Genomic DNA, 17,918 nt, shown 5'->3' on the forward strand with positions numbered 1-17,918 from the left:
CACTGTTGCAGTCGCTCCATTCCCATCAGGCCTCGCTTTCTCATTCCGTCGCCCCACGATTAATCCTGTGACCATTCCTGGTGATGTCATTGTCGTGTAGACTGTTTACACATGGTTTTGGTTTCTTAGTTTCTTGGCCTTCTCCTTCAGATGGTTTTTTGCCTCCAGTCTTTTTCAGGTGCAGGTCCATGTTGACAGACCATATAATAAACAACACATAAGTTTCTTCCAAATTTTCTGCTTCAATCGTCTATGCTCCTACCTTTACCTCCTTTCTTTCCATCTCATGAACTCCGGTTCCATTCCTCCTATCATCCCATCCACTGAACCTCAACTCCTAAATCCAACAGACATGAAACTCCCATGTTCGTAATTCTCACATTGTTTAAAACAGAGTTCAAGGTTTAGGGCTATAATTTCAACCCCAGTTAAATCTAATGGATTAAAATATCTGTTTGAGATACTTCTTTTAAAAAATTATTCAGTTATTTATTATGGTTATGCTGGGTCTTGGTTGCTGCTATCAATAAGAAAATGGATAAATAAATTCTTGGAAATTCATCCAATTATTTTATATTAAACCAAATGTAAATAAACTAAATCTATTGGATAAAATAGATAAGTATGTAAAACAAATTTTAGAAATGCAAGTCCAATATAGCACCACTCAATTTCATTTTAAACACAGGTTAAAGAACACTCTTTATTGGCAAGATCATTTACTAAATATGTCACCATGGACAATTACTTCATCTCTCATCATTTCAGATTTCTCATCTTAGAAGCAGGAATAATAATTATAAATACATTATGGTATTTTTGAAAGGCAATTTATGAAAAACACTTAAAATAATGGCTGACACTTTCAAGCTTTCAACACATATACCCATTTATTTTCATTATTGTGCTTGATAAAATCCATATGTAGTCAAAGTATAAAAGCAAGAGAGGAAATAGACTCACCAAACTCAGACTAATTGTTACATCTCAGAAGGAAAGAAAAGACCAAGAAGAGATAGTAAAGAGCAACTTACTTGATTTTCTGTATTTTTATCTAAGTTAAAAAAATGAAAAACTAACTGGTCAAATGTTTAAATTTGTTCAAATTTCATGATTAGAGATTTAGTGCATTAAGAGTTGAAGAGATTATGGTCTGCACAATTCCTGCTGGTGTATCAAATCTTAATATTTCTAAGGTCTCCGAGTCACTCCCAAGTGTGGTCCTTAGCTCTTACCAAGGCTAATCCACTAGTCCTTGGTCATTCTTGGACCCATAAGTTCAAATTCAACAATATTCCTTCCCCCCAAATTTAATACTAGTTGCTTCACATATAAAAAGAATGTGTCATTTTAATCTTCCAAGTAGATTGTTATAATTATGTGTTAATTACATCCAGCAGATTTATTTGGGGTTATTAACAGTTCTGGAGAAGGCAATGGCACCCCACTCCAGTACTCTTGCCTGGAGAATCCCAGGGACGGGGGAGCCTGGTGGGCTGCAGTCTATGGGGTCTCACAGAGTCGGACACGACTGAAGTGACTTAGCAGCAGCAGTAGCAACAACAGTTCTATTCTCAACCCTATTCCCCAGTTCAAATACAGAAGATGGGTTTTGGATGATCCAGTTGCAGGCTAGGGTTTTTCCATTAAATATAGAGCTATACAATGGCAGCTACTCTTGGCTGGATATTTTCTGAGATCCTGGTTGATTACAACCTCCCTATTCTTGGTCAAAGATTAAAAAATTCAAGATCAAGCTTGATATTGAGTCTTCAGACAGTGAAAAGAAACTCATGGAAATAGCCTTTTTAGGTGGATCGTCATGGGAAAATCTATATTTCCAAGGTTCTTCTTGAAATCAGAGTGAACTATCAGTAACTAATGAACTCTCAGACAGAAATAATTTAGAGTATGTGATAATAAGGATGACTGGCCAGGCCCTCTCTCCTGAAGGAAAAATGAATGGGGAAGACTCTTAAGGAGAAATGGAATAGATCATGTGCACAGAGAAATCTCAAATTATCCAACATAATTATTGTAAAAGCTTAGAGAACACTTAAAAGAGCACTTGTGCCTGAAACTCTGTCACAGGGAATTTTAAATTGCTAAGAGAATGGATGAAACATTACAGTGGTTTGAAGTTATTCTTCCTTCTTACGATCAGGATAGGAAGGGAGCAACAACATTTACAGTAGAAAGTTCTTATATGCTTCTTCCAAAGTGATGGGCATTCCACGAGATACTGAACACATTCCGTTAGTACCCCGTATTACTGACAAGGGAACTAAAGAAGAAAACTTGTATGTAATTTTCCAGAAGTCACCCAGCTAAAAAATGGTGGGAAAGGATCCAAACACAAGAAATTTAAGACCAGATTCTTTTTAATCATTTGCAAACCACTAATAAACAAAATTAAAAGTATAGGTTCACTAAACTGGAGAAAGAAAGATATATCTTTAGGAAAAGTGCTAAAATCTTAGGAGGCTAAGTGTTCTTATGTGGAAGGGAAAGGCAGCCTCCAGTCAGGAGAGAAAGATGTTAAAGGGGAGGGGGAGTGCATTTGGGTTCAACTGCTCTCAAAGTTATTAGAAAAGACAGAACTGTTTTCTTAGCTGTTACCAAAGTTGACAAGATAACTGGGCCCCCCAAAGCCCTTTGGGAAGATCCCCTGGAGGAGGGCATGGCAACTGACTCCAGTATTCTTGCCTGGAGAATCCCTGTGGACAGAAGAGCCTAGTGGCTTGTGGCCCATGGGGTCACAAAGAGTGGGACACGACTGAGCTACTAAGCGCACACAAAGCCCTTGAGAAATAAAGGCACAATTTCAGAGGTCACAGGGAAGATAAGAATGACTCTGAAAATCAACCTGATTGAAGGGCTAAGTATAATCTGGACAGTATTGACAGGGATTGAAGTGAAAATATTCACATTATTGTACAAACATTATCTATAGGCTATTTTAAAGGGCCATGCCTAATACACTTACAAAATTACGATTCCTATGAAAGGCTTAGGAAAATACAGGATGTATTAAAGCAAAAGCATGCAAAACAAGAGAATGCCTTGTAGATGGGGCTGCTCAATAGAGGAAGTTGAAAATATGCAATATTTAATAGTGCTTGGTTTAGAAGACTCAGAGCTTAATTTCACATTTCTCACTAGGGAAGATAGCAGAGATAAAATCTAGAAGAACATATTAAAGAGATTATGATTTGGGCCAGGATACAGACATAACATTAAAGAAGGTATTCAATTCCAGTGGCTGCTGCTAACACCACTGTGTCTGAGGAACAACAGAATGAATTTTAAAGGCATTTCAAATTTTGACAACTTCGATTAAATCTTTCTTAAAGGATTAGGTAATCACAGAGGGAAATAAAATGATTAAATTGGGATCTTTCCTGTAGAAATAAAATGCTGTAATGGAAATACTATTCAAATCCTGGCGCATTCCAGATTTGAAAAAAGAGTGTGAATTGATGAAAAAAAATTAATGACTTAGATTGTTGTTTTCTAGAATTTCATAATGGAAGTAGTACTTAAGTTTGGGGCAACTTTGAGTATTGGCATTTAATCATTGGTAGCTCATCATGATGTCATATTTTTTTTAAGATTTTTTTTTGGATATGGACAATTTTTAAAGTCTTTTTTTAATTTGTTGCAATATTGCTTCTGTGTTATTTTTTGGTTGTTTGGCCTTGAAGGACATGGGGTCTTACCTCCCTGCATAGCAATCAAACCCATACCCTGCATTGGAAGGTGAAGCCCTAACCACTGAGCAACCAGGGAAGTCCCTATGATGTCATGTAAGTGTGTCATTGAACCTCTGTTTGGTCATAATGGGAATATAGCAGGAGAGATTGGCGAGGGAAAGGGAAACGGAGAGCTATTGCCCAGTGTTTCAGCCAGCCTGGCCTGTGAGTTCTTTAATTACTGTACTGCTGTGGGCCATTTCATGTCCTCTGAGGCCCAGCTTAATTGCCCCCTGTGGCTCCAGGATTAAATCCCAAAGAGCAGTAATTAATACTGGGGGGAGCCCCTTAAGAAGGTGGAAATAGAGTTGTCCTACCACATGGCTCATCTCTAGACACAATGGTCGAGTTCAAGGTGTTGAGAGAACACGAATCTTAAGAGTCTTAGGGGGAACATCTATTGCCCACTTTCGTCTCTGGGAGTTCCTGGAGCAATATCCTAGCCCCTCTCCTGTCCCCTCCCTCTTCTCTTTGGTAAGAGAACTGAGTTAATGATTAGAGATTTTTTAAAGTACGAACTCAGCAGGCTCAGGCCAAACCTTCCTACTTCTATCTTGTGTTTGTCTTTTGTCTGCAAGGAAGATGCTTTCTATTCTCCTGGCCCAGAATTATGGTAAAATTAGTGAGCAGACTGTATTCAGTGGGGAAGACTGGCTGCTGGGGAAAGTAGCCAGGGTATACATTCATCTCAGAGGATATGAGCTACCACTCAGCGACACATCTTAGCCCCACCTTTACTGGAGCCAATGCTGATGTTTGAATTTCAGTTTGACTTCATTCTCTCTCTTTCTCAAGTGTTCTTTCTGAGCAACAGGATTATTTTTGAACTTCTAAAACACGAGCACAGATAACTCTCCATTGTCCATATACCAATGTAACAGCACAGTTCACCTTGTGTCTTGACAAAAGGTTCATTTCTAGTGACACTGCCCAACTGGCCACCAGGAGATGCTGTGGTTCCACATTCTTTGGTGGCTTACTGGGAGAATTGCCTTACGGTGAGGGTTAGAGAGAAGCTCTAAATCTCATGGTCTCTGAATCATGAACCTGATTTGCAGACACTTAGCAGGTGTTGGAGACAGAAAGATAGGGATCAAAGACTTCTATTCTTGTACAAACGGGTTAAGACCCATAGTGAGCACGGACTTACAGGCAAGCCTGGGATGGACTGTATAGTCCATGGGGTTGCAAAGAATCGGACACGACTGAGTGACTTTCCCTTTCATTTCCATTTCATTTTCCTTCCATTTCACTTTCTGGGATGGTTGCCATGTAAAGGAGCCAGTGATACACGAAACGTTAACATCATGCAGTCCAAATTAATATGTGTGTGTGTGTGTGAAAGAGAGAGAGACAAGTGCAGAAGAAACAGAAACTGTGTGCTTCCCATCCCCCTTTATTCTCAACCCAAGTCTCATTAACCCACAGAGATATGTGTTTAGGTGGGTCATAGGTAGATGGACAGTATTCTAGTAGATGCCTCATGATGCTGTAAATATTCTGTGGAACAAGAGGGATGAGCAGGGGACATCTCTGTGACTTCAAGAGACATCCTCTTCATGGTTAAAGAAATGGCCTTAATGGAAAGGAAGATCTTTTTTTTCTGTAAGCTAATGCGGATCATCAAGCCAGCTCTCTACTAAATTACCAAAAAAATTTAGAAAATAAGTCCTCAAGGTCATTTCTCTCTGCTCCAGGGGGGCACCTCTTGAGCCTGTCAAGATGTAGGCAGAGAAGGAGATGGTTGGTAAATTTTTGTGTCCTGATAGAAGGAAAGCAAAACAGCTCCTGTGTCAGGACATAAGAGAAGCTGTTGGTATGGGCTTCCTCTAAACCCAGCCTGCTCCCATCCTACCACTGTTGGGGGCTTTACGGCAGGGCCCCAAGGAGGACGGCCTGAACTGTGTTCTAAGTCAGAGGGGCTCTGAGCCTTCAGAAGTTCACAAGTAGGTCTGTATAAGCAAAAAATGTACCAGGGCCTGGGGTGACCCTAAGACTGATTTTTCTCTCCATGAGAGATTGGAGCACTTAGGAGGTAGCTGGCTCACTCATATTCTGAACTTGTTATAGGCTCACAGCTTTTCTGTTTCACAACATTTTGTATCTTATAGAAAAGTCCTGGACAGGAGTCAGAAAATCCACATCCTGAATGCTGTGTCCTGATTTGCAATGTTTTCTATTAGTCTCTGCTGTTATTGCCCCTCCTAAAGAATCTGCCTGTCAATGCAGGAGACATGTTTTCGATCCCTGGATTGGGAAAATCCCCTGGAGAAGGAAATGGCAACCCACTCAATATTCTTGCTGGAAAATCCCATGGACAGAGGAGCCGCAGGCTGCAGTCCAAGGGATTGCAAGAGTCAGATACGACTTCACAACTAAGCAACAGAAACAAAAAACCCTGTGTCCAGCTCTGCATTCTTTTGCAAAATGCTCTCCTGAAGCAAGTAAACACTAGACTGGGGAGTGGGCACTGCTGATTCTATAAAACTAAGAAAGTTTATCATAATATTTCCAAGTAGTCAGTCATATGCTTCTCTCTGTCTCTTGACAGACTTCCAACTTTGGGAAGTTGAGGAATGTGTCTCTGTGCCAACAGCCAAGACATGGAGCTAACATGTTTCATGTCCTCTGTAAACAGAATCTTACTACTCTCCATACCCCCAAGAACTGGGTCATTTTCCAGAGTCTCATCCTCACCACCAGAAAGAGTTCATTTATGAGTATTGGTTGCCTTAGTACAAGGAGAGTCAAGTGTTAACCATCAAAGAACCTTTTAGAGCTTTGTTAGGGGTTGAAGAGGATTATAATGAGCTGAGAGTGCTTTATTGCAGTTCCTCAAAGAAGGCTGAAGCCCTCATTTTTCACTGCACAACCCACACCAGGACCTGCAGGATTAAGGCAATTCTGAGGAGTCGGACACGACTGAGCAACTGAACTGAACTGAACTGACTGAGGGTCATCAGAGGTAAGATGGCTTCCCTGGTGTCTCAGACAGTAAAGAAACTGCCTGCAATGCAGGAGACCCAGGTTCAATCCCTGGATTGGGAAGAACCCCTGGAGTAGGAAACAACAACCCACTCTAGTATTCTTGCCTGGAGAACTTCATAGACAGAGGAGCTTCACAGTCCACGGGGTTGCAAAGAGTCAGACACGACTGAGTGACTAACACTTTCTCTTTCTCTTTATGAGGTAAGATGGAGCCCCTTCATGGAAAAGGTGCAGACATACAGAGGCCCTGTGCTGTGGGCTGGGGATTATGCAGCATAGGGGAATTGGTCTCTATCTTTTGCTGGGAATAAAATCTTCCCAAGCCAGTCTCTTTCCAAGGCTTCCATTTATGCCCCTTAGAGATGAGCAAGGAGAAGACAATGGCACCCCACTCCAGTACTCTTGCCTGGAAACTCCCATGGACGGAGGAGTCTGGTAGGCTGCAGTCTATGGGGTCGCGAAGAGTCAGACATGACTGAGCTTTTGCTTTCATGCATTGGAGAAGGAAATGGCAACCCACTCCAGTGTTCTTGCCTGGAGAATCCCAGGGACGGAGGAGCCTGGCAGGCTGCCGTCTACGGGGTCACACAGAGTCGGACATGACTGAAGCAACTGAGCAGCAGAGATGAGCATGGTGGCCAAGTACAAAAGCTTTGGGAGGAATCTGTGGTAAAGCTCTAACTTGGCAAGGATTTATTTTGATTTCCTATATCCAGGTGATAGGGAATGCCAGCCAGAGGCATGTTGAAGGTCTTAATATGTAAAAAGTAATTTACTATGTCTGGAATTTGTGGTGCTGGTAGTACATTCAAGCAGAAACATTCAATGGACCGTTGACATATGACACATCAGAGAAGGCCAGAGGGGTGGGAACACCAGGGCTGGGAGAGGTGACAGCTGGGGAAGGTGCTTGGGAGTGGGGGGGCGGGGGGGCGGTCTATGAATGAGCCAATACACCCTAGAAGAGTTGGGACCTGTTCAGTCGGTCTTTTGTAGAGAATGAACGTTCACCTTTGGAAGGAGGTCCCCTGAGCAGAATCAGAATGTAGTGTCCCTGCCAGGTTGCTCTCTTGCCTTGCAGAGGACACAGAAGCCCTGCCCTTCTGTTCACACTCACAAGAGCCCCTCTGGGTGAAGCTTCCTCCTGCTGGCATTGCCATGGCCACCAAGCTCCTCTGCTGTGTGGCTCTGTGTCTCCTGGGAGTAGGCAAGTCCCCAGAAATAATCTGCATTCTTGGATATTTTCTGTTATGATTCCAATCATGCTTCTTATTCTGTCCCCAAATTCTGTCCTTCTCCACAGGGCCCACAGATGCTGGAGTCACCCAGACCCCTAGGCATGAGGTGACAGAAAAGGGACAGGCGGTCACTCTGAGTTGTGAGCCGATTAAAAGCCACGCTGCCCTTTTTTGGTACAGACAGACCTCGGTGCGGGGACTGGAGCTGCTGATTTATTTCAACAACCAAGCTCCTATCGACGAGTCGGGGATGCCCAAGGACCGATTCTCAGCTAAAATGCCTAACGTGTCGTTCTCCACTCTGAAGATCCAGCCCACAGATCCTGGGGACTCGGCCACGTACCTCTGTGCCAGCAGCAAAGACACAGCACTGCAGAGTCGCCCCGTCCCGAGCAGAAAACCTCTGCTTCCCCTTCCGGCTCAGCCCCTAGCTCATCAGCTGTCTTCTTAGGCTCCTCCCCTAGCAGCCCAGCGGTTCAGCTTTCTATGACCCTAGGGAAGGCAAGAATAGAATGAAACAACCCATCACATTAGGAAATATTTGGAGGGAAGGCAGGAGAGGGCTTGGTTTCTGGCATTTCTCACAACTTTTTCACAGAGGGTGACAGTTCACTTGATGCTGTCATTGTTCAGTCACTCAGTCATGTCCGACTCTTTGCGACCCCATGGATTGCAGCATGCCAGGCTTCCCTGTCCTTCACCATCTACCGGAGCCTACTCAAACTCATGTCCATTGAGTTGGTGATGTCATCCAACCATCTCGTCCTCTGTCATCCCCTTCTCCTCCTCCTGACAGTCCATGGCTAAGGGTAAATGTCACCCACTGGGCCTTCAAGTGATTATATAACCAGCAGATAAACTCAGTTTGAAAGGGCTTCTACAAAATACTTGACTGGTGATCCTCGAAAGGGCTTCCCAGGTGGTTCTAGTGGTAAAGAACCTGTTTGTCAATGCAGAAGACATAAGAGTCATGGGTTCGATCCCTACATTGGGAAGATCCCCTGGAGAAGGGCATGGCAATCCACTCTGGTATTCTTGCTTGGAGAATCCCATGGACAGAGGAGCCTGATGGGCTATAGTCCATAGAGTCGCACACAGTTGGACACGACTGAAGCGACTAAGCATGTACGCATGATTCTCAAAAGTGTCAAAATCATTCAAAACAAGAAAAGACTGAGAAACTCTCATGGCTTGAAGAAATCTAAGAAGACAGGTCATCTAAATGTTCTGTGGTGTCCTGGATTAGATCCTGGAACAGAACAGTAGAAAAAAGAGGGAAATCGGAGTTTAGCCTGTAGCTGACTTGTACGTATGTTAAATCCTTAGTTCTGAGCAAAGAATCATGCTTATGCATAACGTTTACAACAGGGGAAGTTGGATGAAGGGTAGAGAGGAACCATAGTATCTTTACAACTCGTAGGAAATAAGTTCTCCAGTGTTGGGTCTCCAGAGTCCCTGCTAAAGCAACAAGGGATGTTGCTGTTAATTGTCCTTGTTCCCCAGGCTCAGCACACTCAGACAGATCCAGACTCAGCTGCTGCTTCTTGGTCTCCACTCCAGTGCTTCCTGAACATCAGGCAGGGCAATGTAGGCTGAGCAGAAGCCTGCAATGCAGAAGTCCACCACCAGGGCTGGCCCACCGCTTCGTTGAGGCTCCCCTTCTGTCTCTGCACACCACCGCCACACACACTGGGGTCACTGACTCCGCCATCGCTAGCTGCTGCGAGCTCACAAACACTGCAGCTTAACAGTGAAGACAATGTGTTGCAGATTTATATACAAAGGGCTCAAGCTGATTCCTTTAGTATTATGGGGAAATGACACCCGTAAAAACTTCCCAATTGATCAGCAGAACATTTTGTATTGTGTGGCAGGCTGAATAATGACTTCCAGCCCACCCCACCATCCCAAAGATGCCCATATATTCATCCCTGTAACCTGCAGATGTTGCCGAGATGGCAAAAATGGACTTTATAGATGTGATTCAGTTAAGACTTTGAGAAGGGGCATTTATCTGGGATTATCCAGCTGGGCCTTAATGAGACCATGTGTATCTTTATCAGAGGAGGCAGAGGAGATTTGATACAAATAGAAGAGGAAGAAGCAAGGCAACCACAGAGGCAAAGGTCGAACCCGTACGAGGTCAATACCTAGTTAAATGCATAACAGGCCAATTTTTGGGGTGTCAGATCACCCCTCAAAGGCAGCCTTCTTTGGGGAAAAATAAGCGTGCTCTTTCTTCTATGCTGTTTCCCTAGAGGGAGCCACTGAGACTGTGGACGCCTGCTCACACGCTGATGTCAGTGCCAGCCCACACCATATAGGGCCCCCGGGACACGGATCTGCTTTCATTTGTGCTCCTACACACAAGTTCCCTCATCTGGGAAAGCTCTCATTTTCATCTGGATCCTGCCATGCTCTCCAGTCTTCTCCGCATAGCATCGCTGTGTCTCCTGGGAGCAAGTGCGTCCTTAGAAATGCGAACATCTCCCTGGGCGCTTTTCCTGCCTACCCCTGTCACGTATGTTCTTGTCTTCTCCCACAGGGTACATATCAGCTGAAGTCTCCCAGTCCCCCAGCCACAGGGTCATAGAGAAGAAAGAGGCTGTGAATCTGAGTTGTGACCCTATTTCTGGACATGAATCTCTTTTTTGGTACTACCATGCTACGGGGAAAGAAATGAAGCTTCTGATTTACTTCCTAAGAGAGTCTATGCAGGATGACTCAGGGATGCCCAAAGGCCGATTCACAGCAGAAAGGACGGAAGGGACGTCTTCTACGCTGAGGGTCCACTCTGCAGAGCTGGGTGACTCGGGAGTTTATTTCTGTGCCAGCAGCCGAGACACAGTGCTTCAGAGTTCTGTCCTTTCTGTGCAAAACCACATCCTATCTGCTCCTCTCAAGTCAGGCAGCCCTGAACAGAAGTCTTTCCCTGTGCCGCCTCTCCAAGGAAGAGAGGAGAGGAATAACTGGAATTAGCCGTTGAAACTCAAGAGTATTTTTAAAAAATGTAACTGGGGATATCTGTGGCTTGGGAGACTCCTGGGGCTCCTCACATAGAGCTCAACCTATGCAAATCTATTTGTTTTCATTTAGCTTATTGAAGTATAGATGATTTACAATGCTGTGTTAATTTCTACTGCACAGCAGTGACCCAGTTACACACACACACACACACACACACACACACATACGTTCTTTTTCATTTTCTTTCCATTATGCTTCATCACAAGATATTTAATAAAGTTCCCTGTGCTGTACAGTAGGATCTTTTTGTCTATCCATTCTATATATACTAGTTTGCATCTGCTAGTCCCAAACTCCCAATCCATATGCAAATCTACGTGTGTGTGTGCGTGTTATCCTGATGTAAAGCACAGTGGGTTTCTTGCCTACCTGGGTGCTCTGATCTAAAAGGAATTGTGATGCTGATTGTAGCCACATCTTTATATTCCTTATTACATCACAAACAAGTGTTCCTGATAGAAATAAAAATCATGAATCAAAATGCATTTACTCTTTTAGTTTGCTCCCTGATAATGGAGATGATCAGTTTAAGTTACATTGGTCTAGCACACATCCATTATCAAATACATTTTTAAAAGCCTCATTTTTGAGTGGAATAATCAGGTCAGTTATCATCAGGACAATTTTCCTTTATCTGTAGGGACTGATTTTTCTAACGTAAAAAGCACGGGTTGGTGCTAAATGCTAACGTGTGTCAGCCCATCCTGACCATTTGTGAGGTCGGGTCCAGAGGCTGCACCAGGGCTCCGGCATCAGGTGAGGCCGATTCACTGGTGTGGTGGCCTGATGCTTCCAGATGCAGTCAGAGTGGAATGAGGGACTGGATACATCTCTAAGCCCTGATGTGTCTCACCCTCACCCTTCGCCCAGATTTGCTCGGACCAGTGTGGGAAGGCTGCTTCTAGGCACATTTCTACTGGCCATAAGGAGGCATTCTGTTGTCACTGATGGCTAAAAGGTGTAGATAATTTCTTTGATACTCTCTGAAAAGTGGTCATAAATAGAGGGATTCCAGGACCTGATTTCTGCATGGTGAGGAGAGGATAGTTTGCAAACATCAGTTACCCATCTGTGATGCAGAGGGCAGAACAAGACTTTAGCAAAAGCTAGGACACAACTGAAGCTACGTAGCAGCAGCAGCAGCATTCACATATTGGGGGCTTCCCAGGTTGCTGGTGGTAAAGAACCTACCTGCCTGTGCAGGAGATGCAAAAGATGCGGGATTGATCCCTGGGTTGGGAAGATCCCCTGGAGAAGGAAGTGGCTACCCATGCCAGTACTCTTGCCTGGAGAATCCCATGGACAGAAGAGCCTGGTGAGCTAGAGTCCATGAGGTCGCAAAGACTCTGACACGACTGAGTGACTTAGCACAGCACACACATTCACGTGCTGAGGAACCTCTGGACTATCTTATAGGAAAAAAGAAATGAGGAGGGAGAGGGAGAGGCCAGGATGAAATGGGGCAGATGTAGAAACAGGGGCAGATAAGGGAACATCGCCTCTACTTTATACTGGATCCAGCCGAGTCCAGATGCCCCTGTCAAGCAGGAAGCTGTGTCCATTATCAGTGAGGGTGTCCTTGTGCTGGTGACATTGACGTCACAGGCAGACCTGCCTGTCTGTCTCTCAACCCAGAGACCAGAGTCTGGAACACAGGTCTCCTTCCTGTCCCAGCCCTGCCATGAGGCCCAGGCTTCTCCTCTGTGTGGCTCTGTATCTCCTGGGAGCAGGTAAGTCCTGGTCAGGAAGGACATCTCTAACTAAAGCTTGTCCCCAGTTCTGTGCCTTTCGTTTACAGCGGCGACATGACTCTCCTGCACTCTGCCTCTAAATCTTCCTCCTCCTGTGCAGGTCACGTGGGAGCCATGGTCGTTCAGAACCCAAGATACCTGGTTACCGGGCTGGGAAAACCAGTGACCCTGAGCTGTTCTCAGAATATGAAGCATGATGCCATGTACTGGTACCAACAGAAGCCAAGCCAAGCACCAAAACTTCTGTTGTACTACTATGATAAACAAATCACCAAGGAAAAAAACACCTCTGAAAACTTCCAGTCCAGCCGGCCTAACACCTCTTTCTGTTCTCTTGACATCCGCTCGGCAGGCCTGGGGGACTCAGCCGTGTATCTCTGTGCCAGCAGCAGAGACACAGAGCTGAAGCCTTCCCTGCCCTCTGTTCACAAACCTGTGTTTCCCAGAGCCAAGAGTCCCCTCTAGACCTGCCTCCCCTCTGGCAACCACGAGAGGAAGTGGTTTAAGGCTGTCATTATCTCCTCCATAGATAGAAGTTGGATCTAAACCTGCAAAAACCATTAACAGTTATGCCAGGAGTGGAAAAACGGTTGCTCTTACCCGACATTCAGTTGGTGGTAATTTCCCTGGATCACCCCTTTTGTTCTCTTCAGTAGAGTAATAGAACCTTTTTTCTTAGTTGTTTCTTTTAAAGTCTGAGTGGTTGACTCAGAAACATGTTTAAGGAAGACCCAGGCAAGAGTTAGCACCATTCCCCTGAATTCTCACCATTAGAGGAAACTGCCCTCATAAGCATGTGAATGCAGTCTCACTGTTTCCTTATCAAGTAGGGAAAATGATGGTGATGGTCTAGTTGCTAAGGCGTGTCTGACTCTTGCAACCCCATGGACTGTAGGCCATCAAGCTCCTCTGTCCATGGGATTTCCCTGGCAAGGATACTGGAGTGGGTTGCCATTTCCTTCCCTTCTTCCCAACCTAGGGATTGAACCCAGGTCTCCTGCACTAAGCTGGGTCTCCTGCACTAAGCTGGATCTCCTGCATTGCAGGCAGATTCTTTACCAACTGAGCCACCAGGGAAGCCCAGGGAAAATTAGAACTGCTAAAATTTTGTGCCAGGTTTGAAGACACGTGAATTGCCTGGGACATGCATTATGCACAGTGCCTCTATCTATTTTTCCTGATATAAATCCATCTATGAACCATTTAAGTTGCACAATAGGTCTCGTGTCAAAATCGAGAAGCAGCACTGTGGAAGATGTATTAAAATTACTAGAGTCTGCCCTATCTTTTTAATATTAATAAAAATACCAAATACCACAGCTTGTTTGAAAGAAAAAGGATTTCTGCACTCTACTATAAACAGCTTTCTGAAAGCCAGTTTGTGTCTTATGTCCTTTACTAGGTTGAAATATTTATGGTGACTGATTGAGTAAGTGGTGCATAAGTGAATAAAGTTCACCAGTGCAGAAAGGAATTGGCGTCTGTTAGGTCCGAGATGCCTGATTTAGAAGATGAGAGCGTTTTAATGCTGTGTCCCTGTTTTAATGCTGAAGGACACAGATATTCTTACTATGCAATAATGTGTTACATCATTGCATATAGTCATCAATATCACAGGTGTCCAAGTCTTTAATCAAGAGACCAAAAAGTACTGCCCTAGATCCAATTCTGGTGATGTTAGGTAAAAATCAGAGAAGCTGAAAACTGGCATCTGAGCCACTCACCATCTAACTTCCATGTTCTACTCTCCTCTTTCTTAACCCACCATACATTTGCACTGGTTTTCTTGTGAGTGATTAACTCTTCGTCTCTTTATTCATCTACCTAGACATCAAATTTTTCTTCTATAAAACGAGATGTTGGGCCTAGATTAATCTAGGGCCGCTCACATTTTATGGCTCCACGGTAAAGTCTAGAAAACTGACGTATCTTGAGTGTAATGGCCAAAGAATTCCACCAGGCGGCAGCAGATGAGCTGCCAACTGCTGCTTTCCTTCCGCAAACATTCCACTTCCTCTTGAATAAAAAGAGGGGAGAAATGAAGACCACAGGCTCATCTCATTTCAGGCCCAGGTGAAAGGTGATATGAGCCAACGAAAGAAAATAAAGGAACGAAAAATAAAAAGTGGAGAGGGGAGTGGCAGGAACTGTTTCGGAAGCTAAGGGCCTGTAAGGAAGGTTCAGTTCAGTTCAGTTCAGCCGCTCAGTCGTGTCCGACTCTTTGCGACCCCATGAATCGCAGCTCGCCAGGTCTCCCTGTCCATCACCAACGAAAGTTATTAATCTCTCAACACTGTCCCCCATATGGACACATTCTAAACTAGGTTGTGTGTATAATTAAGAGAAGATGCTCCACTCAACTGATGTACAAAATTAGTTCTAGAAACAATATTTTTTTAGAGAAAATGCCTGTTGAGGGAAAATGGGAAGGAAGCCAAGGAGGCTGGGGAGGCCATATGACTGGGATGCAGATCTGACCTTGTAAGGAGAGAGGGAGGGAAGGAAGGAGGAAGGGGAGGAAAGGAGGAAGGAAGAAACGCAGGGCTTCGGCTGCCCTTCCTTTAGTCACAGTAGAGCTCTGAAGCTCTGTGTTGTCATGGCCTGCCGCTCACCATGGGGGCAGGGACAGTGGCTCGCTTCTCTTGGAACGACACACTTCTGCTCTCTGAGTGGGTCCCTGGGTGGGGTCTTCTTGACTTGCCCACCTCCCAGGATGGAACCTCCACCCTATGGGCAAGTCAAAAAGAGGAAGACTGGGGCCTTGTGTTCTTGGCCTGTTATTTCTGGAACAGAGTCCACCCCTTGAATAGGTGCTGGTGGAAGGAGGGAACACAGACCTCTGGGCTGGACTGGCCAGGAATAGTTTCTACACCGCAGATCTGGAGGGGAGGAGCATTGCTGGCAGCTGGCCCCTCCCCAGGAGAAACTCGGGGATCCCGGTGTTCTGGACCACATCCCCATGGGCTAGAGCTTCTATCACAGAGCGACAGGGCAAGAGTCATGGCTCAGTGACACAGACTCGCATGGCTTCTCCCAAGATTTAGAAGATTTTCTTGAGTAACTGTTTCTCCATTTGCTGTATGCTCTTGGGACAATTTTCAGAGGCTACAAATGCTCGTTTCTAAATGTTCGGCCATCATGCCATTTTCTTTGGAAATGAGGTATTCAGAGCTCCTCAAGCTGTCATCCTGGAGGTGCTTTTCACCCCAGTAAAAGTGTTCACATAAACAGGTGGCCAGGTCCTGGGTTATAATTTGCCAACCCCTGCTTGAGCCTCATTTTGTCCCAGGACAAAAGCATGGCTGTTCTGGGAGTACTGGTGAATCTTTTCTGTGCTTTCTCTCTAATGTTTGTTAGTTCTGTTCTACAGAGACACAGACTACTCCTGAGTCAAAAGTTTATTATGATCCCTACAAAGGTTTCTGGAGCTTTTTGTGTAGCTTCTTCCTCTCTGGTAGTCTTCCTCCCAAATTGTAGTTGCTTTTGTTCCCTCTATCTTCTAACCTCTCTCTCATCACAACATTTACCTTCTCTGTTTTTCCTCCACACTTGTTATGTGTCCGATTCTGTGTGACCCCATGGACCGCAGCACGCCAGGCTTCCCTGTCCATTACCAACTCCTGGAATCTACTCAAACTCATGTCCATCAAGTCGGTGATGCCATCCAACCGTCTCATCCACTGTCGTCCCCTTCTCCTTCCACCTTCAATCTTTCCCAGCGTCAGGGTTGGCTCTTCGCATCAACCCTCTTCACTGTGTACAGATTTTCCCCCGTTCTTTTCTCTTTTTGGAAGAATGAGTCTTGTGCTGGCTGTTTTCCGAAGACTGAGTACAGTTGTTTCCTATATTCTATTTTTTTCACTTGTACAGAGTAGGATTCTAAATTTAATGGATAGATTTAGGTTCTGGTGACTGCATTTAATAACATAATAGATAGGAAATGATCAATCTAATGGGAGATGATGTGAATGAAATTGAGGGAAGAGAAATTTCCAGGACCTAGTGGATAGTCTATAGTTAATGCTGTCAAATGCTTCAACGAGATCAAGCAGGCAGAGAAAAAATTAAGTTTGGGAGCTTCCCTGGTGGCTCAGTGGTAAACAATCCACCTGCCAATACAGGAGACATGGGTTCAATCCCTGGTGTGGGAAGACCCCACATGCTGCAGAGCAGCGATGCCCATACACCACAACTATTGAGTCTGTGCTCAGAGCCCAGGAAATGCAGCTATTGAGCACATGTGCTGCAGTTGCGGAAGCCTATACACTCTTGAGCCCATGCTCTGCAGCAAGAGATGCCACCACAATGAGAAGCCCACACAGTGCAACTCAAGAGTAGCCTCCATTCTCTGCAACTAGAGAAAAAGTGCCCCCAGCAATGAAGACCCAGCACAGCCAAAAATAAATACAATAAAATAATTTCAAAAAATAAGTTTTTGTCCTAGTAAATATACCATACTAATCTGTAGAGGTATAGTTTTATAAGCATAGATAGAATGGAAATACACCATAAGAAAGCTGAAGATGGCATCTAAAGGAGTGACTTCTTTGTGGCAAAAGCCAACGTCTTTATATAAATTTCACTGGGTTCCAGGAAGTGATCACATCACAGAGGAGCCGCTCACAGGGGATGAAAGAGCCTCAGAGAAACCCACTTGCCTCTGCCCTTTTCCTGATGCTGCCATGAGCCCCACACTCACCTGCTTCACAGTCCTTTGTCTCCTGGGTGCAGGTAAGTCCCTGTTTTCATCTGTTCAGTGCCCTGCTCTCAGCCTTTCATCCAGGTCATCAGACGCCCTCCAGGGCTAAGTCTGCAACTTGTGTGTGCTTTCTTCACAGGTTTCCTTGAGGCAGAAGTCACCCAGACTCCAGGGCACCTGGTTCAAGGGAAAGGACTGGAAGTGGAAATGTATTGTGTTCCCAAAAAAGGACATATTTATGTGTTCTGGTATCAACAGATCCTGAGCAAAGAGTTCAAGTTCTTGATTTCCTTCCAAAATGATAAAGTCTTGGATGATAAAGAGATGCCCAAGAAGAGATTTTCAGCTGAGTGCCCCTCAAACTCACCTTGTAGTCTAAAGATCCAGCCTACGGACCCGCAGGACTCAGCTGTGTATTTCTGTGCCAGCAGTGATTGCACAGTGAGAAATACCGGCTAAGCTT

At 44.7% G+C, this 17,918-nt stretch overlaps 1 gene segment (V, D, J or C); it reads left to right on the forward strand.

The window, feature by feature from the left end:
* The first annotated feature begins 12,686 nt into the window (after nt 1–12,686).
* Nucleotides 12,687–13,221, forward strand: LOC129658428 (T cell receptor beta variable 25-1-like). The segment is given in 2 exon segments: nt 12,687–12,735; nt 12,857–13,221. Coding segments are annotated over 2 exon segments (414 nt in total).
* The last annotated feature ends 4,697 nt before the right edge of the window (nt 13,222–17,918 follow it).

Source organism: Bubalus kerabau, chromosome 8 (assembly GCF_029407905.1).
Source record: "Bubalus kerabau isolate K-KA32 ecotype Philippines breed swamp buffalo chromosome 8, PCC_UOA_SB_1v2, whole genome shotgun sequence".
Lineage (NCBI taxonomy): Eukaryota > Metazoa > Chordata > Mammalia > Artiodactyla > Bovidae > Bubalus > Bubalus kerabau.